The 21,872-nt window shown below is 41.2% G+C and overlaps 3 protein-coding genes and 2 non-coding genes across 6 annotated transcripts; 1 reads left to right on the top strand and 4 right to left on the bottom strand.

The window, feature by feature from the left end:
- Positions 1-1,025: 1,025 nt before the first annotated feature.
- On the bottom strand, positions 1,026-1,161 carry LOC116662880. The gene has a single exon (XR_004318963.1). It is a non-coding gene; the product is annotated as a U4 spliceosomal RNA (small nuclear RNA).
- A 3,236-nt stretch (positions 1,162-4,397) lies between these two features.
- On the top strand, positions 4,398-4,469 carry TRNAA-CGC. Its single transcript has one exon. It is a non-coding gene; the product is annotated as a tRNA-Ala (tRNA).
- Positions 4,470-5,760: 1,291 nt separating this feature from the next.
- LOC102507916 (protocadherin beta-17-like) lies at positions 5,761-8,964 on the bottom strand. The gene has a single exon (XM_032476947.1). It carries the CDS (start codon positions 8,813-8,815, stop codon positions 6,413-6,415), a length of 2,403 nt encoding a protein of 800 aa, XP_032332838.1. The 5' UTR covers positions 8,816-8,964; the 3' UTR covers positions 5,761-6,412.
- Positions 8,965-9,172: 208 nt separating this feature from the next.
- On the bottom strand, positions 9,173-14,042 carry PCDHB6 (protocadherin beta 6). Of its 2 annotated transcripts, XM_032476938.1 has the most exons (2): positions 13,790-14,037; positions 9,173-12,646 (listed from the first exon to the last, which is right to left on the bottom strand). In XM_032476938.1, exons 1-2 carry the CDS (start codon positions 13,849-13,851, stop codon positions 11,428-11,430), a joined length of 1,281 nt encoding a protein of 426 aa, XP_032332829.1. In that variant the 5' UTR covers positions 13,852-14,037; the 3' UTR covers positions 9,173-11,427. The 2 variants fall into 2 exon arrangements, with proteins under 2 accessions (XP_032332829.1, XP_032332828.1); XM_032476937.1 differs by having other exon boundaries at positions 9,173-14,042.
- A 4,745-nt stretch (positions 14,043-18,787) lies between these two features.
- PCDHB5 (protocadherin beta 5) lies at positions 18,788-21,688 on the bottom strand. The gene has a single exon (XM_032476948.1). It carries the CDS (start codon positions 21,476-21,478, stop codon positions 19,082-19,084), a length of 2,397 nt encoding a protein of 798 aa, XP_032332839.1. The 5' UTR covers positions 21,479-21,688; the 3' UTR covers positions 18,788-19,081.
- Between the last annotated feature and the right edge of the window lie 184 nt (positions 21,689-21,872).

Below are 21,872 nucleotides of genomic sequence, written 5' to 3'. Positions count from 1 at the left end.
TTTTCCCTTGGACTTTGACTTGAAGCTATGTGAGATCAAAGATCAAGTCTCAGGGCCAGCTGAATGTGCAGCATAGTGTATGAAGATCCTACCTGTTCTAAGTGACCCCACAGGGCTGTATCCACAATGCAAACACAGTGGAAACACCAACAAATCTAAACCTGCTCCCTCCCTCAATTCCAGGGAATTATAGGGAAGGTTCCTGGTGTTAAGTAGAGCACAAGAAAAAGAAAAGAAAACATGTGTAGGAGAATTGTAGTTACAGATTGGTCATCATGTATGTTTGTATTTTGAACACGCATGGTTTGAGCTGCAAGAAACTGCAAGTCATAAACATGGTTTGTGATGGTCCCCTGCTTACAGTGTTTCCAGGATCCTGGCTGAAACAAATGAAAATCAGTTTTGAAGGATAGAACACGCAACTGAGGCCTTGAGGACACCATACAAATACATTTTCAAGGGTAATCAATTATATGATTCACACAAAGAAACAAAGACAACATGAATGAGAAGAATCAGCAACAATACAGCAGAAATATGCCCATACAAACTTCAGTTATGGGAACTATCAGACAGATTTAAAAACCAATTATACTGACCACATATAAATATATAAACGACATCCTTGAAAATATCTGCATGGAACAGATTGAAAGGGTACACTGAATATCAGGAAAAGTGATACAGAATTATCAAAATTATGACATAACCTGTTAAAGATAATAAATTTCAAGGATAGAAAGCAAGTCACCTACAGGTGAAGAAAACAGGCTTCAGATTTCTTCTCATCAACATTTAATGCCAGAACACAATAGACATGTCTGAAGGGTTCCGAGAGAAAGAAATCATGGTTCAATACTTTTATACCTAGCCAAGACGTTGTTCAGGTACAAAGATAACTGCGGCAAACAGAAAGAATTGATAAAACATTGCATTGGTATTCATGAGTGCTTACTGAAAGAAAAAACTACCTAAGGATGAAATTCAGTCAACTTATAGATGAACTAAAACTATGATGAAGGGGGCTAATGTAATATTTGGTGTCAACAAATCTCTGAAGAAAAGAAAGTGGACTGAAAAATTTTAGGAAAAGTTTTCAATTAGCAATAATTGTGCCTTGGGTAAACCTCATTGGCTGCAATACTGCCACAGTGCAAAAGCTGGCTGAAGAATTTTATACACAGCCAAATAATACTTCTCAAGTATGTGACAATTCAAGAAATAACAGTACCTATAAATTCTTCTTTAAAGGATTACACCTGATGAAATCCAGCAAACCAAGAGATGATGCAATATAAATATTGCCTAATCAGCTTTTTATTGTCTCATAAAAAGACAGCCAAGCAGCATAATACAGATAAGGCAAAGTCTCTAACATGAGGGTAGAGACCAGAGACAAAGAGCACAAAAGTAATTCCAAAGAAAAATGAAATGCTAGGATCAGAAGAAAAATTTAAAAACCTAAAACTAGTATCTTCAGAGATGTAAGAAAGGACCAAGTCTCTGTTATACAATAAAAGGCTACCAAAAAAGAGAAAGAAAATATATGGGAAAAATAAAACAATAAAAGGCTGCCATTGATGGATGAAGACTTAAATATAAGGGCTAAAGCTATAACACACTTAGAAGAAAACATAGGTGTAAATCTCTATGATGTTGGATTATTAAGCAAGGATTTCTTAGATATGACACCAAAAGCATAAGCAACCAAAGTGAAAACTAAATAAATTATGCTTCCTTAAAATAAAAAAAACAACTTTTGTGCTTCAAAGGACACTATCAATAAAGTTAAAAGACAAACCAAAGAATGGGAGGAACTATTTGTAAATCATATCTCTGATAAGGGTCTAGTAACCAGAATAAATAGAGAACTCCAACTCAACAATAAAAAGACCAAAATCCTATTTTAAAATGTGCAAAGAATTTGAGTACATATTTCTCCAAAGAAGATATTCACATGGTCAATACACAAATTAAAAGATGCTCAACATCATTAATCACCTGGGAAAAGCAAATCAAACTATAATGAGATACTACTTCACACCTTCTAGGATGGCTGTAATCAAAAAGAAAATAACAGGTGTTAGTGAGGTGAAACTGGAACCCCTCCTACACTGTCAATGGAAATGTAAAATAGTACAGTTATTTAGGAAAAGAGTTTGGCAATTCCTTAAAAAGTTAAACAGAGTCATTGTGATTTAGCAATTCTAATTCTAGGTATATACCCAAGAGGATCAAAAACAAATGTCCAAATAAAAACTTGTACATGAATGTTCATAGCAGCATTATTCATATTAGCCAAAAAGTGGAAACAAACCCAAATGTCCATCAGCTGATAAAATGTAATTCATCAATACCATATTGCATTATTTGACCATAAAAAAAGAAGGAAGTACTGATGATGTGTGCCACAACATGGATGAACCTTGGAAATATTATGCTAAGTGAAGGAAGACAGACTCAAAAGTTACATACTGTATGATTCCATTTATATAAAATGTCCAGAACAGGCAAATCCATAGAGACAAAGTTCAAAAATACACAAATGACAAATGCTAGAGAGGCTGTGGAGAAAAGGGAACCCTCCTACACTGCTGGTGGGAATGCAGTTTGGTGCAGCCACTGTGGGAAACAGAGATTCCTCAAAAGATTAGGAAAAGACTTACCATATGACCCAGTCATCCTGCTCCTGGGCATATATCCAGAAGGAACCCTACTTCAGAAAGACACCTGCACCCCAATGTGTATAGCAGCACTATTTACAATAGCCAAGACATGGAAACAGCCTAAATGTCCATCAACAGATGACTGGGTAAAGAAGATGTGGTATATTTATACAATGGAATACTACTCAGCCATAAAACCTGACAACATAACGCCATTTGCAGCAACATGGATGTTCCTGGAGAATGTCATTCTAAATGAAGTAAGCCAGAAAGAGAAAGAAAAATACCACATGAGATTGCTCATATGTGGAATCTAAAAAAAAACCACATAAATACAAAACAAAAACAGAATCATAGACATAGAATACAAACTTGTGGTTGCCAAGGGGGTGGGCGGTGGGAAGGGACAGACTGGGATTTCAAAATGTAGAATTATAAACAAGATTATACTGTATAGAGCAGGAAAATATATACAAGATCTTATGGTAGCTCACAGAGAAAACAATGTGACAATGAATATATATATGTTCATGTATAACTGAAAAATTGTGCTCTACACTGGAATTTGACACAACATTGTAAAATTATTAAAACTCAATAAAAAATGTTAAAAGCAAAAGCAAAACAAAAAAAAAACAAAAAAAAAAACCCAAAACATATAGTCGATTAGTGGTTGCCAAAGGCTGGAGGGAGGAAGGAAGGGGAAGTGACTGCTAATGGGTACCAGGTTTCTTTTCAGGGTGATGAAAATGTTCTGAAATTAGATAGTGGTAATGAGTGTACAACCTTTTGAGTACACTAAAAACCACTGAATAGCCTTAAAATATGACTGTTAGGGTATGTAAATTATATCTCAATTAAAAATTAAAAACTAAGAGGTTACTATAGAAAGAAAAAGAACAAGAGGAAGCTTTATAAAAGGAAAACTATAATAGCAAAAGTTTAAAACTCAATTAGAAGGGTTAAAAAATAGGTTGAGAAAAACTGTTAGAATCCAGGGAAATAAAGACAAGAGGTAATAAATAGAGAAAGATTAAGAAAAATTAAATATCAACCAAGGAGTTCACTATGCAACTGACAAGAGTTACAGACTAAGAAAACAAAGAAAATTGAGCAGAGGAAATAATTTTTAAAATTACACACACACAAAAATCCCAAATCCTGTCCTACTCTAAAGAACGTATGTCACAAGATTTACAAATCAAATTGAGTAATTATCACACTAGAAGACAAAATTCTTACAACATGAGACATAAGAAATTCTAGAGATAATATACTGGAGATAATATACAATGACCTAATTTAATCTTAAGTTTTCTCAGCCTCAATACTATTGGCATTTGGGGCCAGGTCATTCTTTGTGGTTGGGTGGAGGGTGCTGTCTTGTGTGTTGTAAGAACATCTAGCAGCATCCCTGGCACACCACTAGATGCCAGTAGCGCCATCTCCTCCAACTGTGACAATCAAAAATGTTTCCAGACATTACCAAATGTTGCCTGCTGTCAGTATTGCCCTCCATTGAGAACCTGGGATCTACAAAGAAAATAAGTCTCTGAAGAGAATGGGTAGTCAGAATGTTGAACATCTCAACATTGGAGATTAGAAGACAAGGAGGAATGCCTTCAGAATACTAGAAGCAAGTAATTCCTCATCCGTACTTCTACATCCAACAAAATCAAATCAACAGGTGATTTTGTGGCATCCAAAATTTTCAGATGTTCAGGGGAGGGGGTAGGTATAGCTCAGTGGTAGAGTACATGCTTCGCATGCATGAGGTCCTGGGTTCAATCCCTAGTACCTTCATAAGAAAACACACACACACACAATTTTCATATGTTCAAGTTCTCAATAAATTTATCACCAAACACTTAAGGAACTTAGGGGAGTAAACCAATAAAGAGGAAGACATAAAATACAGAAAATGAAATCAAACACGGAGAAAGAGAAAAGAAATTCCCAGCATAAAGAGTATAGCAAGTCCCAAACTGCCAGCTGTGGAGTAGATCTAAAGAGCAAATACTGTACAACTGAGCAGGAGTCTGGGTGGCTCCAGGATGGCTCCCAGAAAAAATAGTGGAACTGAGATGGTTTTTCTAAATGGGTTTAATAATATAATGAGCTTTAGACTTTAGATAATACGGGGATAACAAAAATACGTACATAGAACAGTAAGTAAAGTGGAAAATGAGGCAATTATTAAGAGTAAAGGAAAGAAACAACTTGAAGTTGAGGTCTAAGTGATATTCACATAGTCATAATTATTTCAATACTGAACAGAATTATGATACTGGTATGAGAGAGAATGGGGTAGAAGAAATGTGCAAGTTTGTGTGTGTGTGTGTGTGTGTGTGTGTGTGTGTGTGAGTGACCCTTAGAAGTAAATGGATAATATCTAAAACTTAAATTTGAGAAAATGGATTTTATAAGCATATTGTTTAGAATTATGGAAGCAAATACCATAGAAAAAAATTAAAAGGTTCAAAAGTTACTTCTGAATAATCAGACTTGAATAAGCTTGAAAAAACTGTAGCATTATATGACAAGTATTTAAAACATAAAATATCTTAACAATTATGAAGACTGTCCTTTTAAAATATATTGTAAGTGTTATAAACAATGATATGGTAACTATAACAAAAGTATAAAGTAAAGTGAGGAGAGGAGGGAAGAAGTGTAAGAATATTTATTCCCTCATTTTTAAGCAGGTAGTTAACTGATGCTAGTATCTCAGTATTCATCATACTCTTGTTTATTAACCTTACAGGGATTATTTAAGTATCAGCAAATTTTATAGTTTCATATTATTTTGTTTTTATTACATTCAAGTAAAATCTGGTATTTTTAATCATAAAGATAGCCATTTAGTATAGATCCATTTTATAAAATTATTTCCATCTACCTATTATAAGCATCATAGAAATATTTTAGAATGATGTTGACTTATTGATAGTTATCTCTTAGTGGGAGAATCATGATACTGATTTGCTTTCTTTTTTGTTCTTATTGAATATGTTTGAATCCTGCATTATTTTTAAAATTTTTAATTAAATTAATTTAATTAATATACATTATTTAAAAAAAATTAGAATCATTATTTGCATACCAAAAACCATTTATTGTGAAAAGGAAATTATAACTTTACCAACATTTTTTGTTTAACTGGGATTAAATGCTTTAAAATTATAGTAGATGGTCTACTTAAGTGATAACAATTTTGAAAGAAAATACTAAGAAAACATCCAGATAAAATATTAGTTCATTTGAGGAAAGACAGTGGTGTTTTTGAAACAAAACTACAGAAGTCCAACAATTTAAAGGGGCACAGAATTTTTTGCATAAGTGAAAATAATTTTTAAAACTAAAAGCCATCATTTACAATAGTTAGACATGCTGATGATAATCGTAAAACAGTTCTAATAATAACAAGATATCAACGAACAAGCTCAAATATCAGGAACCTCACAACATTTGTGACTTCCAAAATCTGACCTCACAAAACCTGGGAAACACCATTTGCTAAATGTCTCATCTTACATGCAAAATGTGAAGGGCTTTTTTAAAAAAAAGAAGCAACAATAAAACACCTAGATATTTGTAAAGTACTTCAAATACTTTAGGTTAAAATAACTATAAATATGAAAATACTTACAGATGTATGAGTATGTAAGCTGTTTATGTGAATAAAAGGGTTGGAAATGAATACATTAGTGAATATTACCATTTATCACGTATTTCAGGTGAGATTCCTAATTGAACTCAAAATGATTTCCAAAGTTAGAGTTTTCCTCGGAGTCTGTACCAGTCCCTTCACTCAGGAAGCTGGGGACAACAGGTTTGAGAAACTTGAATTCGCTCGTCCCAGTACCTCCGCTCAGACACACCTGGTACTGGTAGCTGTGGGACAGGGTGCCGGTGCCGCTGACGTCCACCAGGTGGCCCGGGAAGGGGCCCTCGGGCACCGAGCAGCGACCCGCCCGCGCAGCCCCGCCCCGCCCGCACAGCCGCACCGCCACGAACACCAGCACCGAGAAGAGGAAGAGCGACGACACGGACGCCAAGGCCACCACCAGGTAGACGGTGAGCGGGTCGGCCGGCGCCGCGGCCGCCGCCTCCGCTTCCGCTTCCGGGGGCGGCAGGTGGGGCTGCGAGAAGCCGTCCACCAGCAGCACGTGCAGCGTGACGCTGGCCGACAGCGGCGGCTCGCCATTGTCCTTGACCAGCACCAGCAGCCTGTGCCTGGCCGCGTCGCGCTCGCTCAGCGGCCTGGCCGTGCGCACCTCGCCGTTGTGCGCCCACACGCCGAACAGCCCGGGCTCCGTGGCCTTGAGCAGCTGGTACGACAGCCAGGCGTTCTGGCCCGCGTCGCCGTCCACCGCCACCACCTTGGTCACCAGGTAACCCGGCTCGGCCGCCCTGGGCAGCAGCTCGGTGCAGGGCGCCGAGGTGTTCTGCAGCGGGTACAGCACGAAGGGCGCGTTGTCGTTGTCGTCCTCCACGAGCACGCGCACCAGCGCCTGGCTGCTCAGCGGCGGCGAGCCGCGGTCGGCGGCGCCCACGCGGAACTCGAAGGCGCGCAGGGCCTCGTAGTCCAGGGACCGCAGGGCGAACAGGTGGCCGTTGTCGGCGTTGATGGACACGAGGGAGGCCAGGGGCACGTGCAGGTCGGCGGGCGGCAGCAGCGAGTAGGTGACCTGGGCGTTGGCGCCGGCGTCTGTGTCTGTGGCGCTGACGGTGCCGATGTGCAGGGCGGGGCTGTTGTTCTCGCGGACCCGCAGGGTGTAGGAGGCCTGGGTGAAGGCGGGGGCGTTGTCGTTGACGTCGGACACCAGCACTGTTATGTTGTGCTCGGTTTTCAGTCTGGGTGTCCCCATGTCAGTGACGGTGATTGTAATGTTGTACTGTGCTTTGATCTCTCTGTCCAGCGCTCCTTCTGTTACCAAAGTGTAGAAATTTCCTACAGTAAGTTTCAGAAGGAAGGGGAGATGTTCTTGGATGGAGCACATCATTTTGCCATTGTCCCCGGCATCTGGATCTGAAATTCCGAAAATAGCTACCACAGTGTCAGGGGTGTTTTCTGGGATATCACTGATGAGTAATGACACGGTCAATTCAGGGGCGTTGTCGTTTACATCCGTCACTTCTATAGCTACGGTGCATTTTCCTGAAAGACCACCACCATCTGAGGCTTCAATTTCCATATGGTAAGATCGAATTTCCTCAAAATCCAACTGTTTTTTTAATAGAATATCCCCCGTAACTGTGTTTAGTTCAAAGGCCTGAATGACTTGATTTGAGGATTGGAAAAATGAGTAGGAGAGCTCTCCGTAGGTCCCAGCATCCAAATCTCTAGCAGAGACAGTGATGACCAGGGAGCCTACAAGGCTGTTCTCTGGGACCTGCACCTCATAGAGCTGCTGAGCAAATTCAGGAGCATTGTCATTTATGTCCAGGACCAGGATGAGAACCTGGGAAGTCCCAGTCTTGGGCGGTGACCCACCATCCAGCGCCGTGAGGGTTAACCTGAGCTCTGGCTGCTCCTCACGGTCCAGTTCTTTGTCCAGCACCAGCTCTGGGTATTTCCTGCCATCGCTATGATTTCGAGTGAAAAGGTGGAAATGGAAGTTGGTGCTAATTGTGTAGTTCTGAACTGTGTTACAGCCCACATCTAAATCTTGAGCTATTTTCAAAGGAAATGCAGTCCCTGGGTGGCTGCTTTCTGAGATTTTCAGGACGATTTCATTTTCCAAGAATTCTGGGGCATGGTCATTTATGTCTTGGAGCTGTAATTCACCTTGAATAAACTGCACTGGGTTTTTCAGTAACACCTGGAAATGCACTATACAGGGATCTGTGTCACCGCACAACTCTTCCCGGTCCAGTTTTTCTTTTAGGAACACGTTCCCACTCTTCTGCTCGAGCTCCAAATACTGTTTATTCCCTTTGGAAAGAATCCGGGCGCCCCGCGCGGCCAGTTCCCCTAAGCCCAACCTGACATCTTTTGCTAGATTGGCCACAAATGAGCCGCTGTCCCTCTCTTCTAGAACGGAATATTTAATGATCACACCACCCACATCCCACAATAGTAATAGAATAATAATGGTGGTCACTTGCCTTTTCTGTGTCGCTTTGGGTACTGGCATCCCCGTCATTCGTCCAAGTCCAAAAGATGCAGTGTTTAATCACAAAATAATTGCTTTGCAGCCAACTCTGCTATCTTGCTTTAGTAATCTTGACTTAGTTCTTCTTAACCTTGACTGACAGGCGGATAGCTGCCTCTCTGAAACCTACCCCTCGCAGTGTTGTTTCCTTATGAGCTGCTAGAAACTGATCAGCTTTTGTGCAGTCTAGGAATCTGCAGACTTTTTCACTCTCTTAGCCTGCAGCGCCACCAAGCGTTCTGCGTTACAACTTCGTGTAGTTTTCATTTCAAAGCATAATGTAATAGCTAAACTGTTTTGAACACCTTTTGGGTAATGCAGTGTAATAAACTTCTTTCCCCCTCACCTATGATGCAGTCTTAAGGTAGCTTACAGTAGTTGTGAGAGCAAAGTAATACCTATTTATCTATATTCACCTTCCGTATAAATGTACAAGTTCAGTAGATAAAACTGGACTCAGGACAAATTTATTTATTTGTTTTATAAGTATTTCTCTGTGCAGGAATTTTTCTAGCTTCTCAGAATAAAACAGTAAATTAACCACAAATTCTTGTTCCCAGGAGCTTACATTCTATTACAAAAATACTGATTTGTTCTATTGTATTAGAAGATGTTATAAATTTTTAAAATCCAGTTTCTACTCCCAAATTGCAGTGTGCCTGTAACTTCTGGGAAAATGTGATTTCTTTTCAGTCTCTGGGATACATAACCTTTGGGAAGTTTTTTTCCTTCATAAATTCATTGTGTGCATAGTCCAGTAAAGTTGAGAGGAAATGGCCATTTGTCTTATTAAATATCAGTAAGTTCTGAATTCAGGTAGTGTCTTGATGCTAACATGAAGAAGGCAATAAAGTCAATGAAGTCAAAGATACACTTTCTAGGGAAGGATTTTGACCTGTCAGCATCGGACAGAGCCTATCCCAGTATACACCCTGTAAGACTATGCATATAGAGTTATTGAAAAAATCCACTGCACCAACTAAAGCCATGTGGTTGCAGTAAGAATAGCAGGAAGAAGCAGTTCCCCCAAAGAAGAATAGAGGAGGACAGGGTAAATACCTGGGAATACAAAACAGAAAGTGTTCCCTACAGTCATTGAACTAATTGGTAATCATCCATGACAAAAGAGCCATGACAGTTCACTTGTTTGGACATGAAACACGGCTAAATATAATTTAGTTAAGCCCAATTCCATTTACATTCAGGATAAAAAAATTCACTCAGTTGTCACTCCAGTATAAATTGCCTGACTTTAATGGGAACTTGAAAAGAGAACTTTTTGTAAAATACTACAAATATAACCAAAACAAATAAGACCAAATATGGGTTAAATTGTGAAAGTAAATTATTTTGTGGTTAATAAAGATAAATGGTGCATACACAGCACTGGAAGGGAAAACATGACATTATCCAGTAACCTGCTACTAGTAACTTACCTAAGTCTTGGTAGGTATTACACATATAGAAGCTTGAGAAACTATACTGGAAAATGTAATTTGGATTTTACTAAAAATATCTTTAAACTTTCAAATTATTAGACAAAGACAAGGAGATAAAATGTACCCTCAAGCACTTTATATTCTGTAATAGCTTAGAGTGAATGAGAGTTTTCTGTTTAGAAGGAAGTAAAGAGTAATATTTAATACTTTCACTTATTGGCAAGGATAGTATATTGTAGAGAGAATATTAGCATTACTTATTCCTTAAAAGTTATTTTTAAATTCACTATTGGAATATTAATAACATTTAGCAAATATTTATTGAGCATTTATAATTGACTTGCTGTTGTTTCTAAAAGGCCATCATAATGAATGGACCTAGAGATGATCATACTAAGTGAAGTTAAAGACAAATATATAATATCACTTGTATCTAAAGAAATGACACAAGTGAACTTATTTACAAGACAAAAACAGACTCACATACATAAAAAACAAACTTATGGTTACCAAAGGGAAAGGGGGGAGAGAGGGATAAATAGGAATTTGGGATAAAAAGAAAAAAACAGATCATCAAGGTCAAGAGGTCAAGCTCACAAACTGTAATTTACTGTGTTAACACTTTCCTAAAGTCTATTCATAGAAAATATGGATTGACTATTATGGTATGCTGAAATACATATAAATATGAATGGCTATTTTAGCATTTAGCCATCTTTAGCGTTTATTTTTAACACTGTACAAGTTATCTCAAAATGAAACTAATGATGGAAGATTAAATAATATCAAATACATTTTAAAGATTTTCCCTATATAGCAATAATTATGATAACTCACTCTTTAGAAATACAATCTTAAGGAATTTGGAATATAATTTTTGTAAAATTATTAATAGATTATTGAATTGCAGAAACTTTAAATTATGCAACTAAAATTTACTTTTTATTCAGATTTTCAAATATATTTGAGTAAGAATAATTTTTAACGCTACTAAGGATAATATAGTGAAAATACTGTGTATGTCCAATATCTGATTTTTTAAAAATTTCACCCTATGGAAGACAAGTAAGATATCAAGAAACGGTATGCATTAATAACATGTAGCTTTAAATTAAAAGAGATTTCCAAATTTATTAAGTAGTGCTTAATATAATAATCTGATACTTAACTGAATAGGAAACTATTCCGAACGGTGGAGTTTTCTTCCATTTCCTTCCCAGTTGCCTGGGGAGAGAAGTTGGGGAGAATCGGCTTCAGAAACTTGAACTCGCTAGTCCCAGTACCTCCGCTCAGACACACCTGGTACTGGTAGCTGTGGGACAGGGTGCCGGTGCCGCTGACGTCCACCAGGTGGCCCGGGAAGGGGCCCTCGGGCACCGAGCAGCGACCCGCCCGCGCAGCCCCGCCCCGCCCGCACAGCCGCACCGCCACGAACACCAGCACCGAGAAGAGGAAGAGCGACGACACGGACGCCAAGGCCACCACCAGGTAGACGGTGAGCGGGTCGGCCGGCGCCGCGGCCACCGCCTCCGCTTCCGCTTCCGGGGGCGGCAGGTGGGGCTGCGAGAAGCCGTCCACCAGCAGCACGTGCAGCGTGACGCTGGCCGACAGCGGCGGCTCGCCATTGTCCTTGACCAGCACCAGCAGCCTGTGCCTGGCCGCGTCGCGCTCGCTCAGCGGCCTGGCCGTGCGCACCTCGCCGTTGTGCGCCCACACGCCGAACAGCCCGGGCTCCGTGGCCTTGAGCAGCTGGTACGACAGCCAGGCGTTCTGGCCCGCGTCGCCGTCCACCGCCACCACCTTGGTCACCAGGTAGCCCGGCTCGGCCGCCCTGGGCAGCAGCTCGGTGCAGGGCGCCGAGGTGTTCTGCAGCGGGTACAGCACGAAGGGCGCGTTGTCGTTGTCGTCCTCCACGAGCACGCGCACCAGCGCCTGGCTGCTCAGCGGCGGCGAGCCGCGGTCGGCGGCGCCCACGCGGAACTCGAAGGCGCGCAGGGCCTCGTAGTCCAGGGACCGCAGGGCGAACAGGTGGCCGTTGTCGGCGTTGATGGACACGAGGGAGGCCAGGGGCACGTGCGGGTTGGCGGGCGGCAGCAGCGAGTAGGTGACCTGGGCGTTGGCGCCGGCGTCTGTGTCTGTGGCGCTGACGGTGCCGATGTGCAGGGCGGGGCTGTTGTTCTCGCGGACCCGCAGGGTGTAGGAGGCCTGGGTGAAGGCGGGGGCGTTGTCGTTGACGTCGGACACCAGCACTGTTATGTTGTGCTCCGTTTTCAGTCTGGGAGTCCCCATGTCTGTGACAGTGATGGTGATGTTGTATTCGGCTCTGCTCTCTCTGTCCAGCGCTCCTTCTGTTACCAAGGTGTAGAAATTCTCAACGGACGGTCTTAGAAAAAAGGGGAGATAGTCGTCTATAGAACAAATAACCTGTTGGTTATGTCCAGAATCTGCATCTGATATGCTGAAAACTGCTACTATGATCTCTGGCAGGTTTTCAGGGATGGGGCTGATTAGTGAGGACACAGTCACTTCTGGAGCGTTGTCATTCACATCTAGGACCTTGATGACTAAGGAACATTTTTCTGATAGTCCCCCACCATCTGTCGCCTCCACATCCACATGATATGATTGAATTTCCTCAAAATCTAGTGTCTTTCTCAGTCGAATTTCTCCTGTATTTGGGTTTATTTCGAAGGGTTGGTTAACGTCATCGACTTGAAATAGGGCATAAAATACCTCCCCAAAGGATCCTGAATCTAAATCTGTCGCTGAGAGGGTGATAACTAGAGAACCCAGGGTGCTATTTTCAGAGACTTGAGCCTCATAGAATTCCTGAGCAAACTCGGGAGCGTTATCATTGATGTCCAAGACCAGGATATGAATCTCTGTGGTCCCAGACCGGGGCGGAGACCCGCCATCCAGCGCCGTGAGGGTTAGCCGGAGCTCAGGCTGCTCCTCGCGATCCAACGCTTTGTCCAGCACCATCTCCGGGGACTTCCTGCCGTCTTTGCGGTTTCGAGTGAGAACGTGAAAGTGAGGATTAGAGCTGATTATGTAGCTTTGAAGGCTATTGCTACCAGCGTCTAAATCCTGTGCCATTTTCAAGGGAAATAACTTTCCTGGCGTAGTAATTTCTGATATTTTAAGTAACATTTCTCTGGCGGGGAACTCTGGGGCGTGGTCATTTATATCTCTAACCACTAAGGCAGCCTGAAAAAACTGCAAGGGATTTTCCAGTAACACTTGGAAAGGTAGCACGCAGGGCTCAGTGGAGCCGCACAGCTCCTCCCGATCCAGCTTCTCATTTAGCAGTAAATCATAGGTCAGTGGGTCAAACTGCAAATACTGTCTATTCCCCTTAAAAACAACTCGGGCACGCCGGACAGCCAGCTCTCCCATCCTGAGTCCCAGGTCCTTTGTCAGGTTGGCCACAAGTGTGCCACTTTCAGTCTCCTCCAGTACAGAATACTGAATCGATTCTGAACCTGCCTCCCATAAAAGCATCAAAATGATGAAAATCATCACTTGCCTTTTCTTATGATGTATTTTTGTTTGTTCCATCTCCTTTGTTATGTCTCGTTCCACCTCCATTGTTATCTCGTTCCTGGGGAATAATCCGTCTCCAATCCCAATCACCAGGTGCACAGTTCACCTTCCAAATTGCCTTCTGTAGAATATCAATTTTGTTCTTATAACTTGTCTGGCAGCTACTGCCTTCCTGAGCACTTCTCTCTTAGCTCTAGCTGTAAGCGTGTTCTGTATTTTTTGTTGAGTTTCTCAGTGAAATGGAGTCTACACAGTCTGCGGGGCTTTTATTCACTCTCTTAGCCTGCACTGCCACCATGCGTTCAAATTAGTAACTTCTTGAAGTGCAGCAGGTCAGTTCCACATCCCCAAATCTGAGATTTTTAGGACAAGTCAGTATCCCTCAAACTGTAGTGTGTGAACCACATACCTAAAAATTTACCTGGGAGTCTTGGGGGTTTTTTTCAAAGTCAGTTCATGGGCTTCCCTTCAGATCTTGAATCAAATTTTCTGGCAGTGGGTGCTAACAAAAATCCACACTTCAGTCTTTTCCTTTGTGATTCTGATACATACTAAGACATTTAAGAATCATTCCCTCAGGTAATATAAACTTTCCTTAATCAACGTTTATTCATCAGCAGTGCAATTTATTTCTGAGGAACAATGTAATTTCTGAATCCAAGAAGTACACTGTTTAATTGTCCCATCAACAAACTATACAAAACAAAAATTGGTTAGCAAGACCAGTGTCAAACAATCACTTTGCTAAATTATGACAAATAAAATGGCATGAACAAAATACTTTATTTTATGATCACATCTGCACGGTAAAGGGAACAATTAGGCTATTAGGAAAATTGAGGCCAAGAAATATTTATGATAGAAGTAATCTAATCAAGTTAAATTATTTAAGAGGGACTAGGAGCAATTAAGTATCTGTCATAAGTAAGCATTTTAGGATTCTACTTCATTTTTGTATGGGTAGAATTGGTCATGATTTTTATTAGTCTCACTCATTCTATTGTAATTTTTTGGTCAAATTTTCCTTCTGTATTAATTATGCCATTTTCTTCTGACCTTCATCCTTTCTGATGAGACATCTACTCTCATTCAGATTGTTATCTTATGGGTAATGTATCATTTATCTCTCATGGCTTTTAAGATTTCTTTCTTTCTCTTTAGTTTTCAGAAATTTGATGATGTCTTTCAGTGTCTTTTTTTTTTTTTTTTTTGGTGTAGTTTTGGATTTGTTTGGCTTCTTGTTTCTCTTGGTCTGTATCTGTTGCCAAATTTGGGAAGTCGTCTTCTCTCCTTCTGGGATTCCAGTGACACAAATGTTAGACCTCTTGTTACTGTCCAACAGATCCCTGAGGCTTTGTTAATTTTTTACAGTCTGTTCAGATTGGGTAGTTGCTATTGCGCTATCTTCTAGTTCACTAATTCTTTGTTTCCCAGTTGTTGAGCTCATCCACTGGGTTTTTCATATCAGTGATTGTACTTTTAATTTCTAAAATTCCCATTTGTATTTCTTTATATCTTCTGTTTGCTACAACTTTACATTTCTTTTCTGAGAATATTTTTCTTTTGTTTCAAGCATGTTTATAATTGCTCATTGAAGCAATTTTTAAAATTCAATTTAAAAATCATTGCCAGATATTTCCAACATCTATTTCATCTTTGTGTTGACATCTTTTAATTGTCTGTTTTATTCATTTTGATATCTTTATAGTTCTTGGTATGACCCAGGTAGTACCTTCCTAGATGTGCCTATATGCAAAAGATACTCTTGTCAAAGTGCATGAGGAGATATATTCAAGAATGCTTATAGCAGTATTGTTCATGGTAACAAAACTCTTGGAGCAACCCAAAAGTCGATCAACAATAAAATAAATTTAAAAGTAAAGGTGTATTTACATAATGGAAAACCATAAAGCAGTTTAAATGAATGAAGGGCATTAACATGGATGAATTCAATACCATAATGACCAAAAAAGCAAGCCCACAGATGATCCATACCACATGGATCCATTTATATAAATTTCAAAGACAGACAAAATTAAACAATATATTATTTAGGGATATATGCATATCTGTACAACTATAAAGAATAACAAATAAGTAATAAAAATTCAGGATAGTGGTTGATTTTAATGAGGATGGAGGCAAACAGGGATTTCCAAGGTTTTGGCATAGTTCTAATTCTTAAGCTAGGTGATGAATATTTTATTATTTTTATTTCAGATTGCACATATGCATTATATACACTTTTTGAAATGTTTAATAGATTTCACAATAGAAAAAAGTAAAAACAAAAAGCAATGTCTTTGGGGTCAGGCTGATTGGACTCAAATCCTGATTCCACCATTTACTAGCTAGGTGACCTTGGACAAATTACTTTAACTCTGTATGTCTACTTTGTTCATCTCTAAAACTGGGATACCAATTATTCCATTATTTTGAAGATTAAATGAAATATGTGTAAAGAATTTAGGAAACAACAAAGTGCATAGAAAGTGTGAAAAAAAATAATAATACATTACATGCAACATATAAGTTTAATAATTATTGTTTCCCTTCCAGGCCTCCCTTGAAAAACATGAGGGCCCATTTCTAAAAAAATAAAAGGAATTTTCTTGGAGAACACTAGGATATTTAGTGGAGATTTTGTAATACCAGCATAAAACCTTTTTATCCTGACACTTGCAGGGCCACATCCTTAAAAGAGTTCTCTGCCCATTCATCACAATGCACCTTAAAGTCATATTTTATAAACCTGGCTCTGCACTGCCTCACATGGAACACCCTGTCAGAATCTCCATTCAAGACAGAAACTTGAGTGCAGACCACCCTATCACACAAAAGCAGAGAAGACTTAACAAGTCAGCAACTGCCATACACTAGCTACTCAGTTTCTCTTTCTTACACATAAACAGATAATTGCTCACTGGATGTATGAAAAATACACACAGCAAAGAAACACAAAAGGGAAAATGGAACCTGCAGGAAACAGATCATTCAGAAAATAGTGAAATTTGAAATTCCTAAATACAATTATGGAAGAGACACAATCAGATAATAAGAAAACTCTTAGGGACTTAAATATGCCACTAAAATTAAAAATTCAATAAAAATACTCAAAGTGAGGGACTAACTTTAAGTGAGGATGGAGAGGAAAAGATCAAGTATGTAAACAAATATGTAAAATAAAGGAGAAATATAAGAAACATAGAGAAACAATTAAAAATGTTCAATATCCAATAAGTACAAGTCTCAGAAAAAAAGCTAAACTTAGACATACAACTATTAAGGAAATAATACTAGAGATGAAATAATCCTAGATATGAAAAGGCATGGATTGTTAGAGCGTAAGACATTGAATGATGTAAGTAATATATAAGACATCAGTGAAGTGGAAGAGAAAACTAAATGTGTTTTCAGGCATGCATATACACAAAGTTTATTTTTGTGCACCCTCTCTTAGGAAGCCACTTGAGGATATAGTGTAGTGAAGAGAGGGAATTTTTTAAAAAAGAAAGAAAGGAAGGAGACTTCCTTGAACCCTACCCCAAATCACCTAACATAAGCCCAAACCGTCTAACTTCTTGGTAGGACACGGTTACTGAGTTGATTCACGGTTCCCCATGGTGTGCAGTCTCCCTCATTATAAGTCAATAAACTCAGCTTTGTTCTGATAGAATATGTTCCTGCTGAATTTGGGTGCAGGGCATTCATAATTTATATGGTCATTAAAAGTAAACTTTTAATATTGCTTTTCAGATTCTAAAACAGATCTATAGATAAAACAAGGAATTCTTATGTATAGTTGTAGAGTAAAATATGCCATTAATCTTGACTATATAAAAGTAAAAGTTCATTTTTCAGAGGTTTGAAAGTGTAAGAGAGAAACTGGTAACAGGAAAAAGAATTTTTTAGTTTCTTTCATATAAGTTAGTGGAACAATAAATGGAGGTTACAGTTTGAGCAGAGAAGTACCAGAAAATAGTGAGATGTACCAGAAAATGTGTAAAGGATGGATGAGATAGTCTTTAGCGACAAAGAAGTAAATATGTTAAAAGCTAGAAAATAAAGGTTTAAAAGTGTTTCTGAAGGGATAAAATGAAAAACAGATTAACACCAGATGTTGGCAAGAATGTGGAGGAACTGGTACATCCAGACACTGCTGATAGCAGTGTACACTGGTACAACCACTTTGGAAAACTATTTGGAAATATCCACTAAAAGTGGACATGCACTTAATAAAAAAGTAGCAATTCCACCCCTATGTATATACCCAAAAGAGATGCATATATATTGCATACATTGTCAAAAGACATGTAGAAGAATGTTCACAGCAGTATTATTCAAACAGCCAACCATTGCACCAACGCAAATATCCATCTACAGTACGATGGGAAATAAATTGTGAAATATTCATACAGTGGAATCCTATATAGCAATGAGAATGAAGAACTAAAAAGCAGTATCATGGGTAAATGCCATAAACATAAATTACTGAGTTCAAGGTGCCAGACAGAACAGTTCACACTCTCCTATTCCATTTATATAAATTCAAAGCAGGCAGAACTAAACTATAGTATTGGAAGTTTGGTTATTTGTTATACTTGAGCTGGTTGTGATTTTAAGAGGTAATTTGTGTGGCACCTGGGATGTTAATAACGTTTCATTTCTTCAAAACGCTGATACCAAAAATGTTAACTTTCTGGAAATATATTGAGCTGAACACTAAGGATTCATTCACTTTCTGTATGTATAATTCAATAAAAATGTTTGTTTTAAAAAATATTTGCCAGTACAGATGAGAGCTAGGAAAGAAGTGTAAATAGAAGATCGTTGGTTTTCATCAAGCTTTCTCACATATTGATTATCAAATGCATGTATTCCTTTGAAAACAAAATAAAGAATATTATGTAAACATTTAACATTTTTGCTATTGGCATCAAATAAACTTAGGCTGTGATGAAACAAAATTAACAAAATATTGTTTTCTCTACATTCTATTTTATTAAGACATCTCATTGCAACAAATACCAACAGAAGGAACAAAAATTTCAGGAAAATCAACAGCATGCAAGGATTTGGAATGGCACTCTAAATAAATTCAGTGACAGTAGAATTCAGTTTTCCCCAAACTGGACAATGTAAAGTTAAGTGGACATTACAAAAGGGAAACCAAGGCTATAACTGAAGGTGGAATTTTTCTCCATGACGTTATCAAATTTTTTGTCTGGGGAAATTAGAGATAATTGACAAAATCCATCGCATCACGATCAGATCCCTAATTAAATCCAAAGCTATTCCGGAAGGTGGCGTTTGCCTCTATTTCTTCACCAGCGCCCCGGGTAGGGAGGTTGGGGAGAGCAGGCTTCAAGAATTTAAACTCATTTAACCCGGAGCCTCCAGTCAGACGCACCTGGTACTGGTAGCTGTGGGACAGGGTGCCGGTGCCGCTGACGTCCACCAGGTGGCCCGGGAAGGGGCCCTCGGGCACCGAGCAGCGACCCGCCCGCGCAGCCCCGCCCCGCCCGCACAGCCGCACCGCCACGAACACCAGCACCGAGAAGAGGAAGAGCGACGACACGGACGCCAAGGCCACCACCAGGTAGACGGTGAGCGGGTCGGCCGGCGCCGCGGCCGCCGCCTCCGCTTCCGCTTCCGGGGGCGGCAGGTGGGGCTGCGAGAAGCCGTCCACCAGCAGCACGTGCAGCGTGACGCTGGCCGACAGCGGCGGCTCGCCATTGTCCTTGACCAGCACCAGCAGCCTGTGCCTGGCCGCGTCGCGCTCGCTCAGCGGCCTGGCCGTGCGCACCTCGCCCTTGTGCGCCCACACGCCGAACAGCCCGGGCTCCGTGGCCTTGAGCAGCTGGTACGACAGCCAGGCGTTCTGGCCCGCGTCGCCGTCCACCGCCACCACCTTGGTCACCAGGTAACCCGGCTCGGCCGCCCTGGGCAGCAGCTCGGTGCAGGGCGCCGAGGTGTTCTGCAGCGGGTACAGCACGAAGGGCGCGTTGTCGTTGTCGTCCTCCACGAGCACGCGCACCAGCGCCTGGCTGCTCAGCGGCGGCGAGCCGCGGTCGGCGGCGCCCACGCGGAACTCGAAGGCGCGCAGGGCCTCGTAGTCCAGGGACCGCAGGGCGAACAGGTGGCCGTTGTCGGCGTTGATGGACACGAGGGAGGCCAGGGGCACGTGCGGGTCGGCGGGCGGCAGCAGCGAGTAGGTGACCTGGGCGTTGGCGCCGGCGTCTGTGTCTGTGGCGCTGACGGTGCCGATGTGCAGGGCGGGGCTGTTGTTCTCGCGGACCCGCAGGGTGTAGGAGGCCTGGGTGAAGGCGGGGGCGTTGTCGTTGACGTCGGACACTAGTACCGTTATGTTGTGCTGGGTTTTCAGCCTGGGAGTCCCCATGTCTGTGACGGTGATGGTGATGTTGTATTCGGCTTTGCTCTCTCTGTCCAGTGGCCTCTCTGTTACTAGGGTGTAAAAGTTTTTGAATGTGGGTTTCAGGAGAAAAGGGAGATCATTCTGGATGGCGCAAACCATCCTACCGTTGTCCCCAGAATCTGGATCAGAAACACTGAAAACAGCAACTACGGTTTCTGGGAAGTTTTCTGGGGTAGAGCTGGTGAGCGTCGACATGGTCAGTTCAGGGGCGTTGTCATTCACATCCACCACCTCTATAGCTACAGTGCATTTTCCTGAAAGGCCCCCGCCGTCTGTGGCTGCAATCTCCACGTTATAATATCGAGTTACCTCAAAATCCAATGCCTTTTTCAGACGAATTTCTCCTGTTACTTTGTCTATTACAAACGGTTGAGTAACTTCATCACCTTGGAATAGAGCATAGGCTACATTCCCATTCGTTCCTGCATCTAAATCTCTGGCTGAGACAACAACAACTAAAGAGTTTAGGGGGCTGTTTTCTGGGATCTCTACCTCATAAAGCGACTGTAAAAACTCAGGGGCGTTATCATTGATATCCACGACTTCAATATGAACTGTAGTGGTCCCAGACCTGGGCGGAGCCCCACCATCCAGCGCTGTGAGGGTTAACCTGAGCTCGGGCTGCTCCTCCCTATCCAGCGCTTTTTCTAGCACCAGCTCTGGGTATTTTCTACCATCTCCGCGATTATGAGTGACAACATGAAAATGGGAGTTGGTGCTGATTGTGTAGTTCTGAATAGTGTTGCTACCTATGTCAAAATCCTGAGCTGTTTTCAAAGAAAATACAGTCCCTCTCTGGACGTTTTCTGGGATTTTTAGGAGCATTTCCCTTTCTAGGAACTCTGGGGAATGGTCGTTTATATCTGTGAGCTGCAGCTCAGCTTGAAAAAATTGCACCGGGTTTTCCAGTAATAGCTGGAAGTGCAGTATACAGGTATCTGTCGCCCCGCACAGCCCCTCCCGGTCTAGTTTTTCATATAGAAGCAAATTCCCGGTCGTTTTATCCAACTGGAAGAGCTGTTTGTTTCCTTTGTAATGGATTCGTGCACCCCGAGCGGCCAGTTCCCCCACCCTGAGCCCCAGGTCTCTTGACAAGTTGGCCACAAAGGACCCACTTTCTGTTTCTTCTGGCATGGAATACCTAATTGCTTCAGAGCCAGCCTCCCACAAAAGCAACAAAACAGCAAGAAAGATAACTTGCCTTTTCTGTAGCGTTTTTGATGGCGCAGTCTCCATTGTTCAGACCCGGTTCAAGACGGTGCAGTCTCTTTAACTCGGTATACCATCAACCCAGATGATTTTGTTAAATAAACTCGAGTTAGATCTTTCTGACTGACTTGCGCTAGAATGATGCCCTCATCTGAAGATCTCTGCCCCTAGATCTTACCTAAAATGTTTCCTTCTTTTAAGAAGCATTCAGAGTGCTGATTCCCAGCTTAGAGGCATCTCGTGGCATTCAAAGCCCTTCATTCATACTCCTAGCCTGCAGCGCCACCAGGCGTTCTTATTTACTATCGCATATAGTATTTCCATTTCATTCCAAGTTAAAACTCTGGTGTATATCAGTATCCTTTTAAGTCAGAGAAGTGTTCCCAGTTGTACCTCCAGTTTCTAGTTATTGGAAGTTCTA

Source organism: Camelus ferus, chromosome 3 (genome assembly GCF_009834535.1).
Source record: "Camelus ferus isolate YT-003-E chromosome 3, BCGSAC_Cfer_1.0, whole genome shotgun sequence".
NCBI classification, from domain to species: Eukaryota; Metazoa; Chordata; class Mammalia; order Artiodactyla; family Camelidae; genus Camelus; species Camelus ferus.
This window is presented reverse-complemented; position numbering and strand designations above follow the sequence as displayed.

Excerpts from the sequence above, each read along its gene's own strand:
- LOC102507916 (XM_032476947.1), bottom strand. The coding sequence starts at position 8,815 with ATGACGGGGATGCCAGTACCCAAAGCGACACAGAAAAGGCAAGTGACC.
- PCDHB5 (XM_032476948.1), bottom strand. The coding sequence starts at position 21,478 with ATGGAGACTGCGCCATCAAAAACGCTACAGAAAAGGCAAGTTATCTTT.
- PCDHB6 (XM_032476937.1), bottom strand. The coding sequence starts at position 13,851 with ATGGAGGTGGAACGAGACATAACAAAGGAGATGGAACAAACAAAAATA.